The following is a 25783-nucleotide window of genomic DNA, read 5'->3' on the forward strand; positions in this document are numbered from 1 at the left end:
CCGTAAATGTTTAGTTTTCTTTCTTTAAAAGTCATTTTCATAAAATAAAAATTGAAATAGTTACATACCCAAAAAAGTGCAACTTTTTCAAAGTCATTTTTTGATCCTTAAAATTAATAAAATCGTCAACATTTTTAACACCATGATAATATAACTCTTTACGAAGAAAATAAACCGCAAATCGTTACTGTAGGACTATCCGCTGAGAAGATCTAGCCAATTTTCGAGAGCGCTTTTTTTTCAAAAAATCGATATATCTCGAAAAATAATCAATATTTTTAAATTTTTCAAAAATGTACTTTTTTGGCTTGCCGCGGGCTATGCTTGCAGTAAATAGCAAATATGGGCACGTAAATGTAAACGAGTTATAGAAGAAGAGAAAAGAGAAGATTTTTAACGGTTTTTTCGATATATCTCGAAAACTAACAAAGCAATCGATACTTTCAAAAAATCAGTCGATAGATCTTTTTAAAACCTACAAACTTCCCATTTAAAATTTTTCAATCCGTGCTATATTTTTTTAGTTATTTTAGAGAAACCGTTTTTTTCAACTTTGCGATTTTTTTTAACCATGTTCGCTATATTGGATCGAGTTTAAAGAACAAGAAACTCAACTTAAAATTTAATTTTCTATACGGTCATATTTTTTTTGTCCAGGTAATAATTTCTGTAAGCATTTCTTTATAATGCTTGGACTAATAGCCAATATTACGATCACACGAAGCGCTATGCTCGCTACGTTCACTATACTTACGAACATTGTTTTTAGCTATGTTCCATACCTTCGATAGTAGTATCACAACAGCACAGGGTTACTGTAAATACACATAGCGAGCTATTTTAAACAGTCACAATTATCTTGAATTGACGTAGTCACACGAAATGATTATGTTTTTAAAATACCTATCCTAGCATAAAAGTGGGCTCAAAAAGGAACCTTGAGGTACCCTGAAAATTTTATAGTTCCATCTTTATTAATTCATTATGTAAACTAACTAGGAAGGCCCGAGTTGATGTCTTTCGTAGTTATTTCCTGGAAGGGTACGATATCTGTCCATAAAATCACCGTCAAAAGGAAACATGGATGAGTACAAAGCGTGCATGTTCGACACTATGCCGTGAGCTTAGCGGCATGCAAATGGACAAGCGTAAATCGAGATATAATAAGGTTTTCCTTCCTGTAGAACGAATGTAGAATTGCCGTCCTCATTTACATTCCGTTAAATTACGTATTAGCGTCTATTAGAATGGATGATGAATGGTTCGGATGGAATGTGAACTTAAAAATTGTTATTGTGGAGATTTTCGCTCGATTACGACTTGATGAGATGATGAGGACGGAGGAAGAAAAGATCTGTTTACGCTTTGTTTGACCGTTCTCGGCTGGAAAGCACTTCTATTTGGCATTTCGTGGTTATTAATTATAGATAATGATGGATGAACGCTAATAGGGTATCCCAAACACTTTCACTGGGCGAAAATTCGGTAAGTGTAGCGCTGAATCACAAAATTGGGAGATTACTTGAATTTTTGTTTAAAATGTACAGAAACTTGTTTATGTTTTGAGGCGTAGAAATTGCAAAGCTCCCAAATCTGCCTAATCACTAGAAACATTGAAGATATTGAAATATATGTTACTTAGCAATATACAGGGTGTTGAAAATTAGAGCGGCGAATTTTATCTAAGAAACTATTAGAAATGGTTAAGTTGGAACAAAAACTGACAACAACCTTTTCTATCTCTTTAGAAAACATTAGATACTTGAAAAGTGTTACGTTTTAACGTTAGGTTATGTAGAAAAACGGATACGATTTTTAATGCCTTTGTACGTGGTAATTTACATTGTTATGTCTACCAGTTTTATCTTTTTCACCTTTTTATTAAATTCTAATTCAAATTGCAATATCAGAAATATTCTGGGTCTGGTTCTGGACTCAGGAAAATTGTTTCAAACTCAATCAATACAGAGGTCAATTAGCTTATTTATTCAACTTCAATTTTATTTTTGAAAGGTTTCTGTGCGACTATAGGTTGCCAAGATAGGTATGGATGGTTGAATGAAAAATACACTTTTGTCTGTAATCATCAATCAATTATCATAATCTGTTCACTTTGATTTACTTTTTTAAATGTTACTTTACTACAAACTGAAACTTAATATAATATTTATTTTTTTAGTTAATAAAATGTTTTACAATTTAACTGTTTCATGTGATACGTAAGAAATTAAAATTATAGTCTTAAAGGCAAATACTGTTGTAAATGTCTTCAGCTCATTCAATAGTAAGGTCCACTTTCAATTTAATATTTTGTAAATGTGTTTGTGCGCTTTATGTGAGCAAAAAAAATGCAACTTAATTTTTCTCGAAAATGGTACATGCTACCGAATTTCGACAAGTATACCTTTTTTTTTGTAGTATCCTTTAGAGTCTACAGAACTGTTTAGAAATGTAATAAATTTTGACTTTTTACATATTTTTTCTTCGATTGTACCCCTTTAATTACCTGTATCGGCGACAGTGCTTTTCAGAAAGAAACCGTTTGCATATTATTCTTAACGCACAGTTGATGTTTACTCGTGTACAAATTCTGACATTTTTATTTTTAGCCGATTTGAAGATAATTAAGGAAAACCATTTAGAAAGTAACAACTTCAACACACTGTATCTCGAAAACAGAACACACTGTATCTCGAAAACAGGGCATCTAAGAAAAAAACTTTACATGAACTACCCCCATTATTTTCCCTTGAGGAACTTGCACACAATTTTTTTTAAACATGAACGGTACACCCTCTATAATAATTGATAATAATTTATTTTAGTATTAATTATTATTATATTGCTAAAATGATAATTTATATTTTATTAGCAGCTAATAATGTACAGGGTTTCTTCACAACCTATTTTTGTCGGTGGCATATTTCTGTCAAATCAACTGAACTAAATATGCAGTAAGTTAAAAGAGATGAACGAAGAACGAAAATATCAAATAAGAATATTCCAATAAAACTTATTCCATAAGGAAGTGTAGAACAAAATATATCTAAATGAAAATTGGATCAGTATATTTATTGGAAGACAAAGAAGAAGATCAAAACAAAGAAAAATTAACTTACTTCAGCAATTCTATAAAAATATTATATTTTGTTTTGAATTAATTACTGATTAAGTATTTGGTTACCTCATTTTATTTTGTTGCCTTGTCCAACGCTGTATGAAATCTTATACTTTCCTTCCACAGTTTTGTAAAGATGTATTGGAATAAAAATGAGTCGATTTTCTGTTGTTTGTAATGTGAAATATATGCTACTCGAATCCTAGTCGTAAGTAACTAGTATACAGCAGTTCTTTAACATTCCACGCACCGAAAATCAGGTCTTATTCTATCTAGCACGTACGACATCCGCCACAATGAACGAATATTAATACGGTCAAAAGCTGTACTATTTGGAGTGATACATTTTGGCGCCGTACCCGTACAGGTAGAAGAGGGCCGTTCGAATTTTTCTCATTAGCCGAGGGTCAGGTAGAAAAAGCAAAAAGGTGGTCGGGGTGTTGCGGTATCGCATGCGAAATCAAGGAAGTTTTTTACGATCCGAACTGGATTTCTCGGAATTCGACCGCGAAACTATCAGAACTTTCCCCCTGACGTCTTGTTTTCGGGAAATGGCCGGTGGTTTTCTTATTTATCGTTAATTCATGTATGCAAATGCGTTTTGTTTCTAAATATTTAAATGAGGATCGTTAAAGCCTGGTGAATTTAAATATAAAAGGTTTAGAGGCTATGAATATTTATACCTGTACCCGGTATTATTAAATTAAATAGTAACGTTAACTTATTATGCCAAAACATTTGTGTTTCTAATAAAATAATGGCTTATATTGTGTTCGGCACCGAAAGGAACATTAACATCGCGCCTAATAACCATAACAAAAGGTTTATTTGTATTTTAAATCCAATTAATATTTACTTTTGTTAATAAATTTTTAACAATTAATACTTTTAATTAGCACACATGCTATGGTTTTTTATATTTACTGCTCACTTTTGTATAGGAATTTGATAAATAATCCTTGTAATATAAAAAGTTAGACCCTTGTCATTTGAATAGAAATTACATATTTTCTTAACAATGAATACTTATATATGTGAACCATCAGACTTTCTTATATTTCCATGTTGCTAGCTAAGCATTACTAATGACTTCGGTTCTGATGCATTTAGAACTGTAGTATGTAATTTTTGTTAATAAAAAATGTAAGTACTGTAATGACACGTTACTACTCTCAGACGAACCTCCCCCTTAATTTAACTTTCATACGTACACCGCATTAGGAGAATATATATGTAGATATTCACAGAAAAGCGACCGCCATCATTTTACAGTAGCAATTTCATGTTATTCTATATCCAATAGAACTGTTGGTACAGGGTGAATCAACGCCGTGGCAAGTTGATTTATCGCTAGAATATAATTGAGGCAAAATAATTTAAAATAGGTTCGGTTTGACTTATACAGGGTGATTCGATTTCGGAGGGCTGACTAAAGTTGTATTTTTTTAAATGGAATATTTATATTTTACATGGAATTATGCAACTTTTTCGTAATAGGCACTATGAGCCAAAAATCAGCCATTTCCGAGATATTAATATTTTAATAAAAAAATACATTTTCGGCGTTACACCTGATCGTGACTGATATACTTAATCGTTTTTTGAGATACAATCTAAGCAATCTTCACATTTGTTGTACTAGGTTCACCGTAAATTCTGAAGTGATCACTGTTTGTAAATGTCATACAGGGTGTCCACAAAATCGGACCAAATGTTATGTAAAAATTTTGTTGTTTTTTTTTTCAAATGGAGCACCCTGTATTTTTTAACGGGATGTGAAAGACCTTCTCAAAATCTACACCTTTCATAATAGGTGTTATATATTTTTAAAATGAGTATTTTTTGCCTCAATTATATTTTAGCGATAAATCCACTTTGCCAAAGCGTTAACTCACCCTGTATACAGATTGACACATTAATAATGGTACAGTGCTGACGTCAAATTGCGACAATTTTTTTGTTCTTCAGGGTGTTAGTCTAAAAAATATTTTCGATTTTTGGTAATATTTCCGAACGGTTTATCTTGAAACTTTACTACTACATTTGACGTCAGGAATGTTCCCTAAGATGTGTAGCACTAAATGAATCATCTGTAGAAGTAGGTATCACAAATTGCAACGAGAAAAATAAGTGAGAAATTTTAACAAGTGATTATAGTAATTTAGTTCTTGGGTAAAAAAAACAGGCTGACACTGAATGAAATCTTGAAATCTGAAAAGAATGTTTTGNACTGATATTATTTATAGATTACGATCTAATAACTTCTTTGTTACGTTAATTAAATAAAAAATATTAACTATCATTTGTATTTGGCATATACACTTTAAGTACTATCTCACTTTAAATTTCCGACAGATGTTGTAGCTATAAAACCGCTAGGTGGCGATACCAGCAAAGCTCACAGCGAATATGTACTATGAGCCAAAAATCAGCCATTTCCGAGATATTAATATTTTAATTAAAAAAATACATTTTCGGCGTTACACCTGATCGTGACTGATATACTTAATCGTTTTTTGAGATATAATCTAAGCAATCGTCACATTTGTTGTACTAGGTTCACCGTAAATTCCGAAGTGGTCACTGTTTGTAAATATCATACAGGGTGTCCACAAAATCGTACCAAATGTTATGTAAAAATGTTGTTGTTTTTTTTTCAAATGGAGCACCCTGTATTTTTAACGGGATGTGAAAGACCTTCTCAAAATCTACACCTTTCATAATAGGTGTTATATATTTTTAAAATGAGTATTTTTTGCCTCAATTATATTTTAGCGATAAATCCACTTTGCCAAAGCGTTAACTCACCCTGTATACAGATTGACACATTAATAATGGTACAGTGCTGACGTCAAATTGCGACAATTTTTTTGTTCTTCAGGGTGTTAGTCTAAAAAATATTTTCGATTTTTGGTAATATTTCCGAACGGTTTATCTTGAAACTTTACTACTACATTTGACGTCAGGAATGTTCCCTAAGATGTGTAGCACTAAATGAATCATCTGTAGAAGTAGGTATCACAAATTGCAACGAGAAAAATAAGTGAGAAATTTTAACAAGTGATTATAGTAATTTAGTTCTTGGGTAAAAAAAACAGGCTGACACTGAATGAAATCTTGAAATCTGAAAAGAATGTTTTGGACTCATACAAACAGCAAGCAGAAAGCATTGAAAAAATACATTAAACCACTGAATTCATAAAGATGATCTGACCCTTTGAAGGAGAGGTCATAGAAAAAATGAAATTGAAGCAGACCAACAAAAGAAATGTGGGGAAGTATGTAAAGAAAGGCTCAGTGAAACTACACTTATTATTCGTGGCTAAAGATGAAGTAATCGAAGTGTCGTCAATAATGACTTCTAATTTTAAAGGCTGTTGTTATAGCTGTTACCAAAATACACTTGAATCCACGCAATTTGTACTGCGAAATGACGTGGCATCCTTGGTGTAAAAATTGAACAAAACACCTGTATATCTAAAAAAGAAATTCTAATGTCAAAGACTGGATTATATTGGAGATGATATGTCGCCTTCTTCAGAAGAAGAACGTTGACATATCAAAATGTTATTATTCGACTTCTGGATTTTAAAATGATTAAATAGTGCTTGTTTATTATTTTATACATACACCAAAGTAGATCGTACTTTGTATAAGTCCGCTTGAATTAAATTCTGCATTTTTATTTTCCTTTAATAATTTTTCATCTGGTCTGTGTGTTACTAAACGTAAGTAATATTATTTTCTTACTTTTATTTATTGTGATTAATCTTATACTATTATTGTTATAGTGTTTGGGATAATATAATTATTTTTTTAAGTTTTACTCAGTTTACAGATGTTGGTGTTTTAGGATTTATCTCCTCCTGAAAGTAAAGCTTCATAGTATTTTACGAAGAAAATTTTCAGTTACGTGAACAAAAATAATATGATATCAAAAATTTCTTATGTAACAATCACGTTCCTATAAGAATTCGTCGCCCGACCGTCGCCAAAATTTGTAAACATTAAAAAATCATGTCCTGACAGCCCCATAACACAACACGAGACTTTCCCCAAAAGGGGTGCTCCCCCAAGGGGCCGTACAAGTATATGCGTTATGAAAAGCGCATTTGAAACCTGTTGCAACCCCTAAGACACCCTTTTAATAAAACGCCAACTTGAACCCCCGGGGTCACGACATTTTTTGGACCGACAGATTACGCCACCGGAGGAATCCGAACACTTGTTTATGAATAAGGAGGGAGGGCAGCTACCCCTGCGGATCCGAAGGGTTTATGATGAAGTGTTTGCAAATATTTATTAGTTGTTTATTGCCCGTGCGTTTTTAAGGCCCTGTTAAAGAGAAAGTTTACGACCCTTCTTTAAAAAAGCGTTTAGTGTGAATAGTTAAGTAGGTAACATGGAGGGAAGGTCCACGGTCTGTTTTTTAAGGTTCTCGGAAGGACTTGAATGATAATGGCTCTAAAAAAGTACTTTCGATATTCCGTACTCACCGTATTTTGTGTCTGCCGACGGTGTGTTGGGAGATGTGGTTATTTCTGCAACAAAAAGGAAAGTATTAACTTAAAAATGAAATTCAGAATCATTGCTGCAATCTGCAGGGAAAGCAAGGGTAACATTTCTTCCTAAAACGATTGTTAAAGACTTTATTTCTGTGAATGAACTGTATTGTATCAGGTTTGAAATCTGAATCTTCAGTTGTTTTGTAATCTAAAGCCACTGTTTTTTGTTTAATAAATTAAATAGTATCTCACTGTCAATGACTTCTGACATTGATCTGGTGTAGGAGAACTACGTAGCATCAATCCACTTGATGTGATATGACAATAGGACTTTAGGGGGACAAAAAAACAGGCGACGACCAACGTTAATAGATATTACCTTCAATCAAAGTTACACTCGGTATACTATGAACCTAGTCATCCACTATATTTTTTTTGTTATGTTACTGACCTTATATACGATGTGATAAAAAAAATACCATAAATGCTGCTGCTTACATGGAATACGAGAAATGATGCATTATACTTTAGTGATAATCTGTAATAAGTTACAACTTAATCGGTGTCGATTATATCCTACGTACGACTGAGTGGAGATAAATTTTGAAGTGTGTCGTGAGCTAATTATAAACCCTGAATTAATACGAAATTTTATTTCAAACTGCACAAAAGTAAATACAAATTAGAATTAGTTTGTGGTGATGATGGACTATGGAAAGTGGGTTGAACGATTTTTTAATGGTTTTGAACCGCTTGAAAACGAAGAACTAGGTATACTTTAACATACAAAATTCAAGGAAATCTTCTCAGAATAAACGAACTTATTTCCTCAAATGTGCAGTTGACTTTAAGAGACATTAAATGGTTCAGCTCAAAGCGTCATAATAATAAGCAAACTGGGTCATCCACCACCACAACAACATTCTCTGTTAACGCACTACTTCTTGTATGATAATTTCCATCAAACAAAAACATCCATCTTATTAATCGGATCTGGCATCGCGTGATTTCTACATTTCTACATTTTCAGTGCAGTACCTATCTTATATGAATGGGTGTACCACAAGGTTCCATTCTGGGCCCAGTTCTCTTTTAGTTTATATAAATGACTTAGATGACTTTGTTAATTACGTTTAGCGTAAATGAAGGGAGAGGTGTTGTCCAAAAGGATGTTAATGACATCGAATAACAAGATAACATTCGTGTTATTTAAAATCATATTTAAGTAGAAAATGTATAGTTTCTGCTTTGGAAAAGGATTTTCATCTAATATGTGTCATTGAGGTCTCCGCTCGTAAAACACAACTGACTGTTTTTATTCTATAAAATAATTAAGTTGTTGGAATAAATTCCATTGGAAAAATACTAAGCCAGATAACATCCTACTTGACATTACCTGGTCCTAAAATCTAGGCACTGTTTTAGACAGACGTCCGCAACGTTATTGGCTAAAATTTTATGAAAACATGTCACATTGTCATTAATAAAATAATTTAAACATATAGTAAACTCCTTTCTGTTGAATTGTGAGGTGGATCCTTGCACTGGACCATCTCCTCGACTAGAACATCGGCAATTATAATCTAATTAGACAAAAAGAGCTCATTCGGACGGACCCTCCGATACGGTCTTGTCTCGGAACCCGCGCAATATTTCTTCCCGGACGTGCTATAATGCGGACGTTCCGCCTCCTTACAAATTAAAATATTTATGTTTTGCATATCGCCTTGATTTATATTTTTTGGCCGGCCCCTTTAAATTAGCGGCCGTTTTGGTCTTTTTCGGGAACCGCTCGAGAACGCTACGGTGCCATGGGAACGCCGTTACCGATTTTAAACACCGTCGTGATCGATTAAGCGGAGATAAAAATGCGTTTTTGAGTACCGTTAAATTAAAACGTTTCTCAAAAAAAAAAACATATTTCGTGGAGTCAGTTTTTTAGGCAGACTTTTCTAAATCAATAGACTGGGATGATAGATACCTTGCAATGGCCTGCTCGAACTCCAGACCTCAACTACATTGATTTATTGTATAAGATATAAGTAACTGTAAAATATGAAGGCATAATTTTTAAATAAAATTTTCCTATTCTGCACATTTTTCATTTTTACTGGAAAACGAAACAAAATTGATTGAAATTGATTAGTATAAATTACGGACATAAAGTAGATTTTTTTTAATTTTTCATTTTCATGGTATTTTTACGAAGCAGTGGATATTTTTTTACAAACAAATCTGTTTTTTTTTAATATTCGCAGTAATTTTTCAGTTATCCGGTAAAATTTCTTCCATGATTTATGTTCATCCTAGTTTTTTTTTTGTATAATAATTAATTGTACTTTGTTTAATATAAGTAAAATACTATATAAAATTCTTAAATACGATATACAGGGTGTCCCGAAGTTCATGCTACAAAATTTGGTCACAGATTCTTAAGACAAATTTAGGGGACCCGTATATTTTATTTTTGCCAAGTGGCCCTCTCTTTCGGAGTTACAACCCCCTGAAGTTCGCCCCTAAGAATAATCTTTTTTTTTATATCTCAGAACCCTGTTGTACGAGAATCACTAAATTTGGTACACAGGGGTTTTATGACATGTGGAATCTGATGGTGCTACGTTTTTTGGCGAGGAACCCCTAAAGAAAATTTTTCGTGGCCCCCCTTGTCTTTGGAGCCAAAAAAATTTGGTCGCATATTTAAATTTCTTAAAAATTATCAGTCCACTAGAAATCCATTAAATTTAGAAACTTTTTGTCCCGTTATACTTTTTTCGTAAAACGCAATATTTTCGAGAAAAATGTCAAAATGTGATCGAATGCATATCGTGATTCGCCATTTTCCTCAAAAACATTGCGTTTTACGAAACAAATATCAAGAGACAAAAAAGTTTCTAAATTCAATGGCTTTCTAACTAACTAATAATTTTAAAAAAAATCAAATTTGCGACCAAATTTTTCTGGTTCCAAAGACAAGGGGGCCCACGAAAAAGTGTCTTATGGGGGTTTCTCGCCAAAAAGCGTAGGACTGTGAGATTCCACATGTCATAAAACCCCTGTGTACCAAATTTAGTGATTCTCGTACAACATGGTATTGAGATATAAAAAAGACTTCTTAGTGGCAGATTTCAGGGGGTTGTAACTCCGAAAGAGAGGGCCACTTGGCAAAAATAAAAAATACGGGTCCCCTAAATTTGTCTTAAGAATCTATGACCAAATTTTGTTGTATGAATTTCGGGACACCCTGTAGAGAAACGCATTTAGATGTTGTTACTTCAAAAGTATTAATACTCCAGTCGGCAGAGGCCGAAAAGTTACTGTTTTCTATTTTACATTTTCTTGATAACTCGGAAATAACTACACAGGAATATTTTAAATGATGAGTACAATAACAGGCTAATTTGCTGACAAAGTATTTTATCAGGAAAAAAGTTATTAACAATTTAATCGTGAAAAAAAATTTAGTTTTCTTTAAATAACTCAGCGGGATGACTTTGTACGGAAAAATGCTTAGGACATGATTTTGTTCGTAATAAAAATAGCTACTAAATGGCGGTGGTCCGATTACGAAATTTGCAATAACAAAGCCGTGAGATTGAAAAAACTGTATAAAACGCCAATTTTTTAAAGTGATTAACGGTGACGTATAAAACTAGGGTGACGTATAAAACCTTACCAAAACTGCAAAAATGAAGATACTTTTTGCAAATTGCTTTTGGTTTCTGCATATTTGCGCTATGTGTGTACCAAATTTCAAGTGTCAGCAGAGCTTCGAGACCAAATTTGGCAAAGTTTCGAGTTTCAGATGCCGATGAATGTATAACGCCTTATAGAACAAAAAGTTTTGCGCTCCTAATTTTCGGCTTTAGCGTCATTATTGTATATATATTGAACTATAATTTTCGAAAGTTTTATCACTTTTTGTTTATAATTGACATTTTTACAGCAACTTTAAAAAATTGACGTTTTATACCGTTTTTTCAATCTCGCGGATTTGTTATTGCAAATTTCGTAATCGGACCACCGCCATTTTGTAGCTATTTTTATTACGAATAAAATCATGTCCTAAGCATTTTTTCGTACAAAGTCATCCCGCTGAGTTATTACTAAAAAAAAAATTTTCACGATTAAATTGTTAAAATAACTTTTTTTCCTGATAAAATACTTTGTCAACAAATTAGCTTGTTATTATTATACTCATCATTTAAAGTAGACCTGTGTGGTTATTTCCGGGTTATCAAGGTTTGACACAGGCCGAACCTCTACCAACTGGACTATAAGTGAACCTTTGGGTAAATATTTCAACTTCTAGGTAGGAATATTTTTAGGTTTATTTATCCGGGTATCTAAGGGGTTGTATGAAGGATTTCAACTTTGAAGCGAGTTTTTTAGGTAGAATTAGACGTTCCTCAAAGGTAAATTTTGGCTTCCATATTTAAAGAACAATATTTTTTGCCTGTGTATTCAAATTTCCAAACAGGAGCCCCCGTGCATGAATATGTAACGCCCTACCTAACGAATTTTTGCAAAACATGACGATAATGACGGCAATTTGGTATTGTAATGTCTTAGGAAGAGACAAAAGGACCGTAATCGGTTCCAGGAAAGTATTCGTTAGGAGCCAGAGAGCTTCGTTCCGACGATTTCACCTTATTCATATTTCTAACAAATAGTTGAGAAAACCGCAAATAGTCGGGCAGAGAGAATCCACCTGCAGACGTCGTTGGTAATTAGTAACGGCCTTTTTGCTGGACGTAAAATAGTGCATAAAATCGCAAATGAATACTGGCATGTCAACGCGCTTAGTACGAGGGTATACTCGTGTCAGTGTGTAAAGGAAATTTTCCACCCTCAGTTCAAACACATTTTGTATCATAAAATTATTAAAAGCAACCTTGAAATTTATATTTTCGGTAACTGTTGTAAAATGTTGACATTTTAATTATGTTTTGTAAGTGTCAAAGAGACAGTGAATTAAGTTTATTCCAAATGTGGGGTCAAGAAGCTTCAATTACGGTGCGAGGATTATTTTTCAGTGGATTAGCAAGTATCGATGCTGATGCAGGAACTGAATAAAAAATTTAAAGTATTTTTTGATGATATTCTATTTGATATTAATTTTATTCTCACTAGAGCCTCCAATCTACATTTCCACCATTGAAGTAGAATTCCAGTCCCCATGTCTTCCTGGAGAGTTAATTTCTGCTAAAATGTGTCCAATCAGATCATTCAACTATTCCTGATTTGTCCTCACTTTCTTCTGTTTCACCTTCTTCTATTTCAGATTCATTATCTTCCTTTTCAGCTTGAATATTGTCTCTGCTTCCTTTTTCCTCTTCTTCGGACTCGACTCGACGTTGTAATAAGACTTGGACTAGTCCAAATAAATTCCTTCATTTAGTGCAAATTAATTAAGTGTAAATTTCGTTATACGTTTTTTTATAGCGATGTTTTACATTTTTCCCGCGATTTTCCTTAAATAACTCGCTTACAGAAGGTTCCTTAGGAAGACTAACTATTGTTTAGCACCCATTAAATATGTAATAGTAAGGCCTTATCTCGTTCAATCAATTTTTTCAAAACATTCTTGATGCCCATTAGTCGACGTTTCCTCTATTTTTTTGTAACTTTTTTTGTATCTCCATTGATCTTTATGGACTTTGGATCGGAACTATTTAGATTCAACGATTAGGTACAACTATTTCCCTATAGAGAAACTCTTAAGAATTTTTGAGGTTATTTTTTATCTTCCTTCATTCTTTTCCACTTCGCTTATTTTTTAATAAGACGTTTTATTCTCTTGAAAGAAAGATTGTAGTAATTTTCTTTCTTCAGGTGGTATAAAATGGGCAGATCGACGCAGGTATTCATCTCTCTGATCGCGTTAGCTGATTTGATGATAAGAGATGGTCATATCAGATCTAGTTCCTCATCTAGAGGAGTAACGATGTAGGAATACTGAACTTATTGACACTGTATTGGCAACTTTTCAATTTACACATTGTCTATATTTGGCGTTATATTTATTATTTTCAAGGCTGAGAAGCTGAAGACCTCATACAATGCTCAATCAATGCCGTTCTTGGAAGACATTCAATTGCAGAATGAATTCGATTGTCCCCCGTAATTCTCGCGGTCTATGTTGTTTTACGGATCGGTTTTTTGAATAATATTTATAATAGTATCGTTAAACTCTTTCACCGCAACAAACTCACTGATTCTATAACGCTAAACTGTGTATCTAAATGGCTATTAATATTTGATATTACTTTTTCGTGGGATTGGTAACAGTCTAACATTTCAACGTTTCCTTTTTTACATTAATTTCATTTAAATAGAGTACGTGACAATAGAATCTGTGAAGGAGGAATTTTTCATTGACGTTTGAGGTATTAATAACAGATTACTTATTTCTTCTTTTTAAAAAATGGCGCGGACATTAACCACAACGTTGCGAACGAAGAAAACTTGCTGAAACTGAAGTGAATTCTATAGGTTTTTGTTCACGTAAAATGAAATGAAATAAAATGTAATAAAATCGTGATCTTGGTTGTCTACATTATTTAACTGTCGTTATTTTAATCGAACAAAATATGGATATATTTTTACAGATACATTATTCAAGTTAAAAAATTTGATTTATTTATCCCAGAAATATTTTATAGACATTGAAGTGGAAAATAACTAAATTCATACCGTTTTTTTGTATATATATTTTTAAATACATTCAATAAAATTGATATGCATGGTCAATTTTTTTTATTCTTATTAATATTTATTTAATAACAATAACCTAACAGTAGATTTCTTGGGTGTAATAGATATTTGGTAACAAAGAAACACTAATTGTTTCATAAAGTAAAAAGTATGTTATACTACTGGATTAGTTGCATTATAAATTCTTATCCAAGCTTGTAATCTGTAATTATAAATGATGATTTTTAATATTTGGTACCAGTCGAATTGAATGTTTAAGTCTTTTTTTTTAAAGTTAAATGCAATATCGGTTTCTACCGCTAAAAAATATACCTAAATAATATTTGTCAAACCAGAAAAGATGGATTCGTTTATTTGAATTATCCACGAAATCAGCGAGAAAAAAAATATTGACAACCAATCACATTTTACAGCTAGGCAAGATCATGAAATATGTGTAGTGAATAACCTCTAATTGATGAAAGTGTAAAATTTGCCAAAAAAGCGTGAAGTAGACTGACTAGCCATTATATAGTTGTTACAAAATAATTACACTTCCTCTAATTGCGTTTCGATGTTAAAAAAATTAACATTTTCTTGCAAAACGTCGATCACAAGTTTATTGGTCTCTTCAAACAAAGCGCACAGAATAAAGTTGTCAAATTTTTATCCTGTGTTGTATTTTAGTGTGCTTCTTTTTTTAGCTTTACAATTACATCTTAGACCGAACAAAGACCCTTTTCTGTATCCAGCTAAAGGGCCTGAATTAATGCTCTAGTTTTTATTTATTGACCGTGTAATTTGTTTAATAGTTAAGACCGGGAGAATATTATGTCAAAAGTGTTTCGTGGTATGGAAATAGCTACCTACGTAATAAATATTGTTGATTTATTTGAAATTATCATTTTAATTTAGAAAATCGAAGCAGTTTCTAAGGAAAACTGATTCTATCGAAATCTGCCGAAAGATGTGACAAAAATACTAAATATTTTTGCGAATGGGAAAACTATGAAGTGAGGAAGTTAACGAAGATGTTATGATAGAATACTTATTGAATGAGGTAAGCACAAATTTTTAGTCTGGAACCTTCCTTTTTACGTATTTAGAGAGTTAGTAGTGGGTTATTGCGGTTAAAATATTAAATCGATGTTCTAGCAGATAAAAATGCGAATTTTTCAGATTTCCTAAAATTGATATCATTTTTGAAGCAATAGATGGAGGAAATAAACCATTTTGTGAAAGAAACTCCTACATATTGTGGGTAGTATCTTTTGGTAAAGGTAACTATTATTTGGTTTTATTAACATATTTTACTATATTTTAGGTGGTTGCAATGATAAGTATAGCTGGTGGCTGTCTCCAAGAAAAGCTGTACACTGTGGTTCTTGGTGATGATGTATCGAAGAAGAAGTCAGAGTAGTCTGAATGACACAAGGTGGGAAAATTTTGTGCATGTGTTGCAACAACATCTAACGCATTTTCTGGAATAAAATTACTTGCATAAACAAGGATTTAACGTACAGTATGAAATAAAATAATTTCCAATCGATTGGTGCCTCTTTATCCTCAGAAGGTCACAGTTTGGTATGATTTTTGGTTTCAAGGCGTTATTGTATCTTATTTTTTTGACGAGGGAGATCAAAATAGTGTTACTGTTAATGGAGAGCGTTTCAGGGTATGCTAACAGCGTATCTTCGGCCTAAACTGATAGAAGTTGACATAGACAATGTTTTTGGTGCGAGTTATCACACATCTGGTCAGTCAATTGATTTATTGTAACAACAGTTTCCGAGACGGGTTATTTCCAAAAATGCTAATGTCAACTGGCCACCAAGATCATAAAATCTTACCCGCTTGGACTTTTCCTATGGGGTTATTTGAAGTATATGGTTTACAGATATAAGCTACAAACAGTTTCCGATCTTAAACTGAATAAGTATTCAAGACACCAATGAAGATATACCTACCGCGTGAAATGTGTGAACAAATTGTCGAAAACTAAATAATTAGAAATCAGTCAGTAAACGATATTATTTTGAAAGATATCGATTACGTTTCAAAATAAAATAAATATGTATTATTGAATTATTTGCAGTTATTATTGTATCTCAGGACTTACGTATGTTACGTCAAATTAAAAAAAGTGTCGAGTGGACAGTAGCAGTCCAGTTAATACAGATTCTAGATGCAAACTAAAACTACTTTAGGCAAGTGTGGGAAAAATTACCCTTGCTCCACCAAAATAGGTAATGTGGACTTCATTCACCACCGGTCTCTACAAAGTGGCCGTCCACATTTCGCTAAATTGACCGCACCGTATGCTTTGTTTTGAGCTAGGCATATTTCCCATGTTAATGACGACGCGGCAGGTACCTGAAGGTCAGCGGTTTCCAAACTTTTTTGCCGGAGACCCAGAATTAGAGAGAATAATTCAGTGGTCCCAGTTTTAAGGATGTTTCAATTAATAACTGGCTCTATTAATAGTATGGCAGTGGAAATATATCTCAGAAAAATGTATTTGCTAAATAAAAAGACGGTCCAATGTCGAAGAAAGCGCATAGTAGGAAAAATACTGCTTCTTGTTGACATTACTTTTTAAAATAACAATAATAAAATAAGAACTAGGAATATGTTTCTTTATAAGTAAGTATAGATTACTGTCCATCTATCTTTCCAGTGAAGAACAGTTAGATCATTTTTTGTAGGACAAATGGACAACCGCAACCGTACGAATTTTTCTTCATTTTGATGGTGCAACGTCAAAATGGGGGTCGACTTTGTTAGATAAATGTTTTTCCATACCTTGAAGTTCACGACAAGAACAATGTTACAGTTAAATAATTATTGTACGCTACATATCTGGGCAATTGCACCTCAGACTCAACTCGCAAAAACCTGGATTTCGTGATTTGTTTTCAAGTTTTAGTCTATTGCTCAATAATACACCTACTGTAGTTTTAACGAGATCTCTTAAATTGTTGAGTAGTAGACTTGGCAACTTCCGATTTTCTCCAAAAATGGACCTAAAGTACGTTTTGCTTCCCCTTTCCCCATTGACTTGATGTTGTGATTATTTTCCCCTTAATATATGGAAAACTTTCCACGACTTGGCATCACTGCGTTAATCTTTCTCTTACTGACCCAAGGAGTGACAAAACGTGAAATACAAATTCAAAATGGCGCAGATTTTATTTGAGTATTGCAACAACGACATAACGTGTTTTTGTGATCTTAGCTAGTGAAAAATAAAAACCAGCCGTCCATCGAAATCCATCGGTTGCGGACCGCTGTGCTGGCTGTACCACCGGCAAAGTCAGCGTTCTGCCTTACCGGCCGACGTCGGGCGAGCCCGGCCATCGCTGAAATCTCATGGTGAACCCTCGCGAGATGAGCTGAGTCATATCCCGAGAAGAGAAATGAATTACAATAATGAAACAAATTGGCTGTATTAATGGTTTATTATTAGTTTTCAGTGAGTGATGATAATGGTCATTATTATCTGTCCATTATAGCATCTCGGAGTTATTTGCATGTCCAGTTTTGACACGACCCGGTATAAAGCATGCGGGAGGGTTGGGTGGTTCGTATAAACGGCCCGTAATGACGTATTTAGCCGGTTGGAATGGATTCGGCCGTCACATTAAAAGCTAATGCACACGCTTTTGCATACATTTGCATGGGAAGATTTGGCGGAGTTGGCTTAGGCGGACTGGCCAGGCTCGCTGGCCCGCGATCACGGGGTATCTGACACGCCAAGGAGCCCATATCGGTGGGTCTTTACCGGAGGTCTAAGATTTCCGGAAAAATTGTGCCGAGAAAATTTGGAAAAGTATGGAAAATTAGCAGAAACTGAAGTTTTATTACAATCCAGGATATAAAGAGATCTGGCCACTTTGTCAGTATAAATAATGCTACATATTTAATAAAAATGACTTCTAGAAATTATTTTAATAAACAAATTATCAGACCATCTGCGTTCTTAGAGGAAAAACTAATTTTGAATACGAGTATGTTCTGGATCACCAAAAGCATGTTGCTCTGGAATCAGAAGATTCAAACGCATCAAATATGTGCTCAGATGACAGAGTCAGACAAATACTCAATATCTTCTTTTTTACTTTGCTTTTGTGCCGAAATTTTTATGAATTTTGAGTTATAGAGAACTGATATTTGGTTTATTTTCTCATTTTAGTCTCAGGATAAATTTGATGAATTAATAACAGTTATACTTAATTTGAGATTTGAAGGTATTCAGAATATAAAAGTGTGCTCTGAGTATCTTCCACTTTTTTCTATTCTCTGCTTTATGTATTTTTCCACATTTTATCCAAATTTTTACAATTTTAACCTCTACATGTATTGCAAATCAGCTTACGGAATTAGCCGTTAGCTCTGCCAACCGAATAGTCGAATATTACCAAACTTCCTTCCAGGTTTATGTATATAATACAATAAAATGTACTGTTTTTGATTGTCATTTCTCGTCGGTGTCTTAAAAAAGGACCCCTCGCTGAATTCAGCGAAATATAGCCAGTCCGACACTGGGAGTTGGGTTTTTTAAGGACCTGCCGATCGTTCCTACTCGCAGGAGACGCTGCCGCGATTCTAATCACAGGTGGAAAGTAACAAATTACTTACGTGCCTGTCACTGGTGTGCGGAATAACATACGAATGTTTTGTCGCGATGTGTACAAAGCCCTTACACTGTGTACACGCTTTGAAAGCGATTGAAAGTAATTTCAACAACTTCGTATTGCCTGCTTATATAAAAATTAAACAGTAGGTATAAACAATATACGTGGATAAGAGACCACAGTTTAGAATTTTTATAGAAATTAAAGATACAAGTTTGATTAAAGTATGTTTATTGAAATTTTTAATCAAACGTGTATCATACAGTATTTTTTATTCAGTGCTAAATATGTATGTTTAAATTTAATTAATACAACAATATTTGCTGTAAAATTCAAGAAGCCAGTCATTATTTCACTTTAGTTTATAAAATGATTGTAGTGCATGTTATGCAACCATTTGACATTTGTTAAATTAATATATATTAATAGATAGCGGGAATTATTGCCATATTATTGCTGAAAATGATCTATTCAGGCTTTGATAGTATCCCATCAATTACTGAAGCGGCCGCGGAAAATATTGTTGCTACAAAAGGTGGAAATTGAAGATTAAAGGGCTGAGGGCTTTAGATCCAAGAAATGATGATTGACTAGAGATGCCATTACAAAATTTTTATAAAAAGCTGATGATATAATCTATCTTATGAATAAAGTTGCATTGATTAAAGGACTTTCAGGCGTTTGTAGGCGAGGAGAATTAGCAAGTCGGAATTGCATCCTCTTTGAAAATTCCTGATGTGGAAAAATATATCGGCAGTGTTTCTGAAGATCGACTGCGTCAGCCGATTTGTTGATTGTTAAAAGACATGAGGGCTGGTAACCCACTATGGTAATTGAAGGTTAAGATACTGGCTGGTTACTAAATTGGCACCAAAAGGATCGGCCAAGGGTTATTTTTTATGAACTAAAAATCTCACAATGAACAAAGCAGACACTGTGTAACGCACAATTCAAAGAGTTGACGTTTCGAAAATCAATTTGTTTTTGTCTTCAGAATTGGTAATAACTTTTCGTTTTTGATTATATTTGACGGTTTTTTTGACGGTTTAAATTTTTTTGTTTTTCCTATAGTTAGAGATATCATATGATGTATATTCAATTACTTTATTATTTAGTATCTGTAGCCAACAACGATCTAAGTTCACATAATAATTTGAAACATGTTTTTCGCCGTTTCACAAAATAATCACGCTTTCTTTTAATTTTATTTTAGCAGTATCTATTATTTTCTTTCTCCAAAATTTTGGCCGAGCCCCAAGATGGCAAATCTTTGATTTTTGAACTCGTTTCTTCCAACATAATGCTAATTATATTCACAAAATGTGCTATAAATGGAATTTTGATCAGCATAACTTTTTTGTTAAAGATTTGCCCAAAAAGGGGTAATAATTAAATACCCTTCATTGGGTCGGGCAAAAATTTTGAAGAAGGAAAATAATACCATTAAAAGAGACCTCGATTATTTCGATGAACGGAAGATGTGTTTCTAGATACTCTCTGAACCTTGGTATTATTAACTATTAACTTATTTTCAAGCCCGGAGCTCAATTTTTGTCTTCTGATTGTTATTATTTTCCATTTCTCATTTAAAAAAAACAGTGTCGTTAAAAAAGACGCTTTCATGGGGCTTTTAACGGCACTGAACAGCCAAATGCGGTTTTTATAGAAGTTTTTTTACTCCACTCCATGTAAATGTTGCTTCGTTAGTTACCAACACGCATTTAACGCAATTTTCATTCCCATTATTTTATTCTAATAACCACTCACAAAAATGAACCCTGGCAGGATGGTCTTCTGATTGCAATGCTTGTACATGATAAATATAATATAGCTATAGTTGCTTTTTATTCTCCAAACTTTACCATGAGAAATATATTTGTTACTAGTTGTTGGTTATTCTTCGACAGTAGGTTGAGAACTTTTTCTTAATTTGTATCATACGATTTGGTGGAGCTCTTCCGGTATGTCTTCCACGGCCTTCTTGTGCTCTCCATTATCATGAGCTCGCTGAAGGAGATAAATCTTCGGGGTCTGAGATATGTCCTATTAGGATAGTACTTCGCATAGAGCCGAGATGGTTTTACAGAGTTTTGAAGACATTCTCGGTAAATTAGAATCATGTTCACGAGTTCGTTATTATTGTATCTCACTTAAGAACAAATTAGTTTATTTAAATATCAACAATAATGTCCACAAGAAGTTTACCCTAACACCTAAATAAACACCAGTCTACCAAAACGTCAGACCAAGACTTAGAACAAAAGCCATTGTTAAAATGTCAAAGAGCGACGACACTGATTGGTTTAATTATTTAATAATTATTACAGAATCGGCGTCATAAACCTAATTAACTTCGGATGTAAATATCTGGTATTATAAAACTTTTATCAGAATGATTTCTGTGAAACCCTTTGTTTTGGATGAATGTTTGGTTTGCGACAATTTATAATCGCTTAAAATTAAAGCGCCTTTTTCAAAAACACCTTTGTATTAATTTCAAGTTAATTTAAAGTATAAAACTTTTTTTCTATAAGGTTAGATGTATCAGTATCTGTTCAAAGATTAGATTGTAAATTCCAAAAAAGAATTGAATGGGTACGTAATAATAAAGTAAATGTTATGTCGTACGTGCCTACGGAAACATAAAAATAGTATTTACGTATACATTATACAGGGTATTTCTTTACACAACAAAGACACATGTCCTCCACACAAATTCGAAACGTTACCGATGAAGCAACAACGGCAATTTTCTAAATTAGCAACAGACAGAATTATCGCAAAGTTTCCTGTGGCGAGTATTAAATCCTGACGTGTTGCACCTTTATCATCGACGGAATGTACAAACATTGCTATCCAGAGATGCTCAACAAAGACTTCAGTTTTGCCACTGGATTTTAGTTTTAAGGCTTTATAATTTGTGAAGCCTCTTTTTCTAGAAATGGGAAATGATCATATGTGGCCCTTGGACTGTCATTTTCAGAAAATATTTGGTATAAACATTTGGATCTTGAATGTGTTTAATATAACCCTTAATTCAGAGATATTTCATGACTTCTAAACAGCTTACGGTTTGAATTTTTGGAAAATATCTTAAATATATTAAGTAGTAAATGTGGAATCAACATACTGACGCTTCTCCTCACCGCACACCGGACAATAAATATACTCACTTTCCAAATAAATGGATGGTATAGAGGTTTGATACGATGGCCATTGAGATGTCCAGACTTAGGCCCCTGTTATTTATGGGGCACTTGAAGCAACACGTTAACCCCAAGATATCGCAACCCACATCAGAAATAATATGAATTCATTAAAAGTGAATTATGTACCCAGGCCGGAAAGCTAATTTTTCAATTTGCATATTTTATTGCAGGATTTACCTATTAATAAATTGCTGTTTATATAATATTTTTTCTATTGTCAAAATTTGTAATAAGGAAAGTGAATCGCCTTGTATATTACTTTAAGGGCAGAAACAATCAATTATAATTCTATTGTTACCCCTATTTTATGTTTTCGTGTTCATATTTTCCACATAAATTCAATTTATTCCTGAGATGTTATTGAATAGTGACGGCATTTGTGAAATTAACGTAAAATTTATAGAAACATATAAAAAATATACCTAAGTTCAGTTTGCGGCTTCATCTAAGACCAGCAAGTTACAAATATTACTATTTATTTATTTACTTCAAACATGTGTACAGTAATTACAATTAACTACAATTATTATGTATTTTTTATTGCGTTATGCATCCTTATATCCTTTATACTGCAATTTTTAAAATAAATATACTATAAAATTAATAGCAAAACAGCAAGCAGATTAAAATCTACAACCATTTCTTTTGAGAAATAAAATCGTTAATTATAGCGATACAAAGTGGATGTTATACAAAGCTGCTTGTGTTCCTAGTTAAAATTACTTCCAGAAAGAAACATTCACTATAAGAATTACTGTAAATTATTTTTCTCTGGTATACTATTTTTTTGAAACGGCGGCGGCGTAATAAGCTTAATTGCTTTTTTAATATTTTTAAGAAAATCTGAGCCTTTTATGTATTTATTTATTTTTGTGAGATGCTGATGCCATGAATAATAATAAATAATCTCTGGCAGAATTGCAACTGGCTTCCCCATAAATTAATAGTATGTCGTGATATGTATGCCAAACATTTTATAAAGCTAGGAGAAAGACCTCAAGGAAAGCCAACCAGATAGTGATCCAGAAAAGCGATAAACACGAATGTTTCTTTTGCCCACAAAATCTAATCTAATTTAATTCGAAATGCTTGTGTCGCTTATTAAATCATGTTTCTTGAAAACTGAAAATTTGGAATGATTTTGGAAAAATACAAGTAACGTATAAAAATGACAAATTTTCTTTAATGAATAATATTCTTATTTTGCAAATTATAAAAAATATAAAATTAACATTAACAATAAATATCAGGCCTTTTATCATTTATATACTTAAAAAGTATTAGTTATAGGTGTTTCTTATGCTAATTTTATTACAGTTTATTTTTGTGGATTATGCTAATTTATAACTAATATAATGGGATCTATTTTAACAAAAGAAAATAAGTCATGCTTGGTTTTTATATAATAAACTTCTTCGCTAGATTTACTGAAAATTAATCAAAAAGAAATGTAGTAAATATGAAGATACAAATCGCTGAAACTATTTATAGTAATTTGAAAAAGCTCTAATAGTTTTATTTTAGATCAAGTAACTATTTATTGCACTATTTGCGTATAACACTGTCCATTCAAGTCATATTTACATCTAATGTGGATAAAACTAACTCACTTGCAAGAAATCAATAAGCAGTAGCTACTTTTTCTATATTAATTAGTACTTTGACATAATAACACCGATTTTACAACAATTTGTGTCAATAGAGTATAATTATTTTAATGAAATATTTGCTCAATGACATATAGTTTTGATACTTAATAACATGTAGTCAAAATTATTGATTTTCGAATTTTAACAGTAGAAATGGTGAAAAGACAATATCAAGTAACATATAATTTGTTAAAATAGTGAGCTAAATGAAAGTTATATAGTACATAAACAGTACCCTTTCAATATTTGTGAGAAAAACTTTCAGAACTTTATAAGTGTTAATAAAATACTATATATTATATACTATTAATTAAAACATTTCAACTTCTCTTCTATTAATGGTTTGATAAAACGTACTGCCAGATAAAAGCTCTATTATGATTTTACTGACATTACAACATACAATGTCAGATTCTAGACGCAGACATTTGTGGATTGTATATATGAATTTTAAGGAAGGAAATAATGAATCAGAAGCAGAAATTGTATTACCAGTTCAAGTATGGCTAGAGCTTGAAACATTTGCATGGACTTTTGCCTCTTTACAAACAAAAGCTATTTAGAATGTGGTTTTGCTTCAATAATTTTCTAAAGAAAGAATCAAACTTTCTGTTAGCTTCATTGAAACTGAAAATAATTGGTCTTGTTGAGAAATATAGCAGATTTTTTTGGCGAATTTGGAAGACAACATGAAATGTTCCTTGGTGTGTTGAAGATGTTCCAGTTTGTATATATTCATCTTTATGATGAGATGTAAACAAAACTTACATCAGTAACATTAGAGTTATAATATAAATTGTGTGCTACAGTTTACAGAATTAGGGTAGTAATATAATGTAATCAGTTCACTTGTTTGGCAGATTTCAGTGATCACGACAATGAATGCGTTGATAGGCGAGGATATTATTGGTTTTAAGTATGCGTTCGGTATCCGAATGACAATGCATCTTCCTCCGGCCGACACAACAACAAGAACTGTCACATCTAGTCAAGATATATGCCTCGGTTTCCCCGAAAACTATGTGAATCTGTGAGGGAATTTGAATACTGCGTACGTTTTGAATAGAATTAATGGCCCGGGGTCTTTTGCAACGAACATTTCTACCTGCCCGACCCGCAAACGGCGTGCAGGTGTGGCCGAGCACATGTCGCGGGGGTGTAATGGTGCACTTACCGTCGCCTCGCATCCTCAGCGGGCTGGGTGGTGGAGACCTGGGGGATCCCGCCGGCGGTCCGACGCCTTCCTCCTCTGAACTGCTCGACGTCGGGCTGCTGCCGCGCGTGAAGCTCTTGTTGTTGTTGCTCCTGTTAAAGTACAAGCCGTTGTTCTGCAGCAGCATCATGTGCTGCTGTGCGAAATTGAGTTGCGACGCGACGGACGTCTTAGTCTTGAACTTTGACATGGTGAAGTCGAGGGGCTGATCCGCCTCGTGGGGCAGCAGCATGTGTCCGGGCGTCTGGTGGAGCAGCATGGGCATCTCGTCCTTCGGCCTGCCCCAGAACGTCTGGGCGAAGTCGATGGTGTTGTTGTTGAGGCTGTTCTTGCCGGACTTGGGGGTGTCAGCGCGTTGGAGGGTGGGCGAAGGATTGGACTCTACCCACCTCCGTACCGTGTCGCTTTTGAGATCCGCCAGATTCTCGAATTGCATCAACGCGAGTCCTGGAGCACTCGAGTCAGCCGCGGGTCATGTCACTGCACTCTGCCGGTGTGATGATATGTAGTCACTGTCACTGGCGCGGGGTGAACTCAGGGTTAACACGGGGCTCGCTCGGCGTCCGCGTGCTGTCAGCGCCACCGACTGTAGCCGTATAACGGCGGTATTTGCATCGGTGGGATGCTGGGCTGGGGGTGGGGATGTGGCCGGGCCGGTGGTGGTGGGGCCGCGGCAGCGCCAATCGCGTGCGCCGCTGCTCCGATATACAATAGTATATAAATTGTATGGATTATTTATTTATTCTACATCTTATATATGTA

At 33.7% G+C, this 25783-nt stretch overlaps 1 protein-coding gene across 1 annotated transcript in view; it reads right to left on the reverse strand.

Moving 5' to 3' along the window:
• LOC108906142 (POU domain protein 2-like) overlaps positions 1-25472 on the reverse strand; it is a 150340-nt gene extending 124868 nt beyond the window's left edge. The window contains exons 1-2 of the mRNA XM_018709325.1: positions 24983-25472; positions 7615-7659 (exon numbers count right to left, since the gene is read on the reverse strand). Of these exons, the coding sequence (XP_018564841.1) occupies positions 7615-7659; positions 24983-25457 (520 nt within the window). The 5' untranslated portion in view covers positions 25458-25472. The remainder of the gene's footprint in view (positions 1-7614; positions 7660-24982) is intronic.
• Between the last annotated feature and the right edge of the window lie 311 nt (positions 25473-25783).

This window comes from Anoplophora glabripennis, unplaced genomic scaffold, assembly GCF_000390285.2.
Source record: "Anoplophora glabripennis isolate ALB-LARVAE unplaced genomic scaffold, Agla_2.0 scaffold74, whole genome shotgun sequence".
Classification (NCBI taxonomy): Eukaryota; Metazoa; Arthropoda; class Insecta; order Coleoptera; family Cerambycidae; genus Anoplophora; species Anoplophora glabripennis.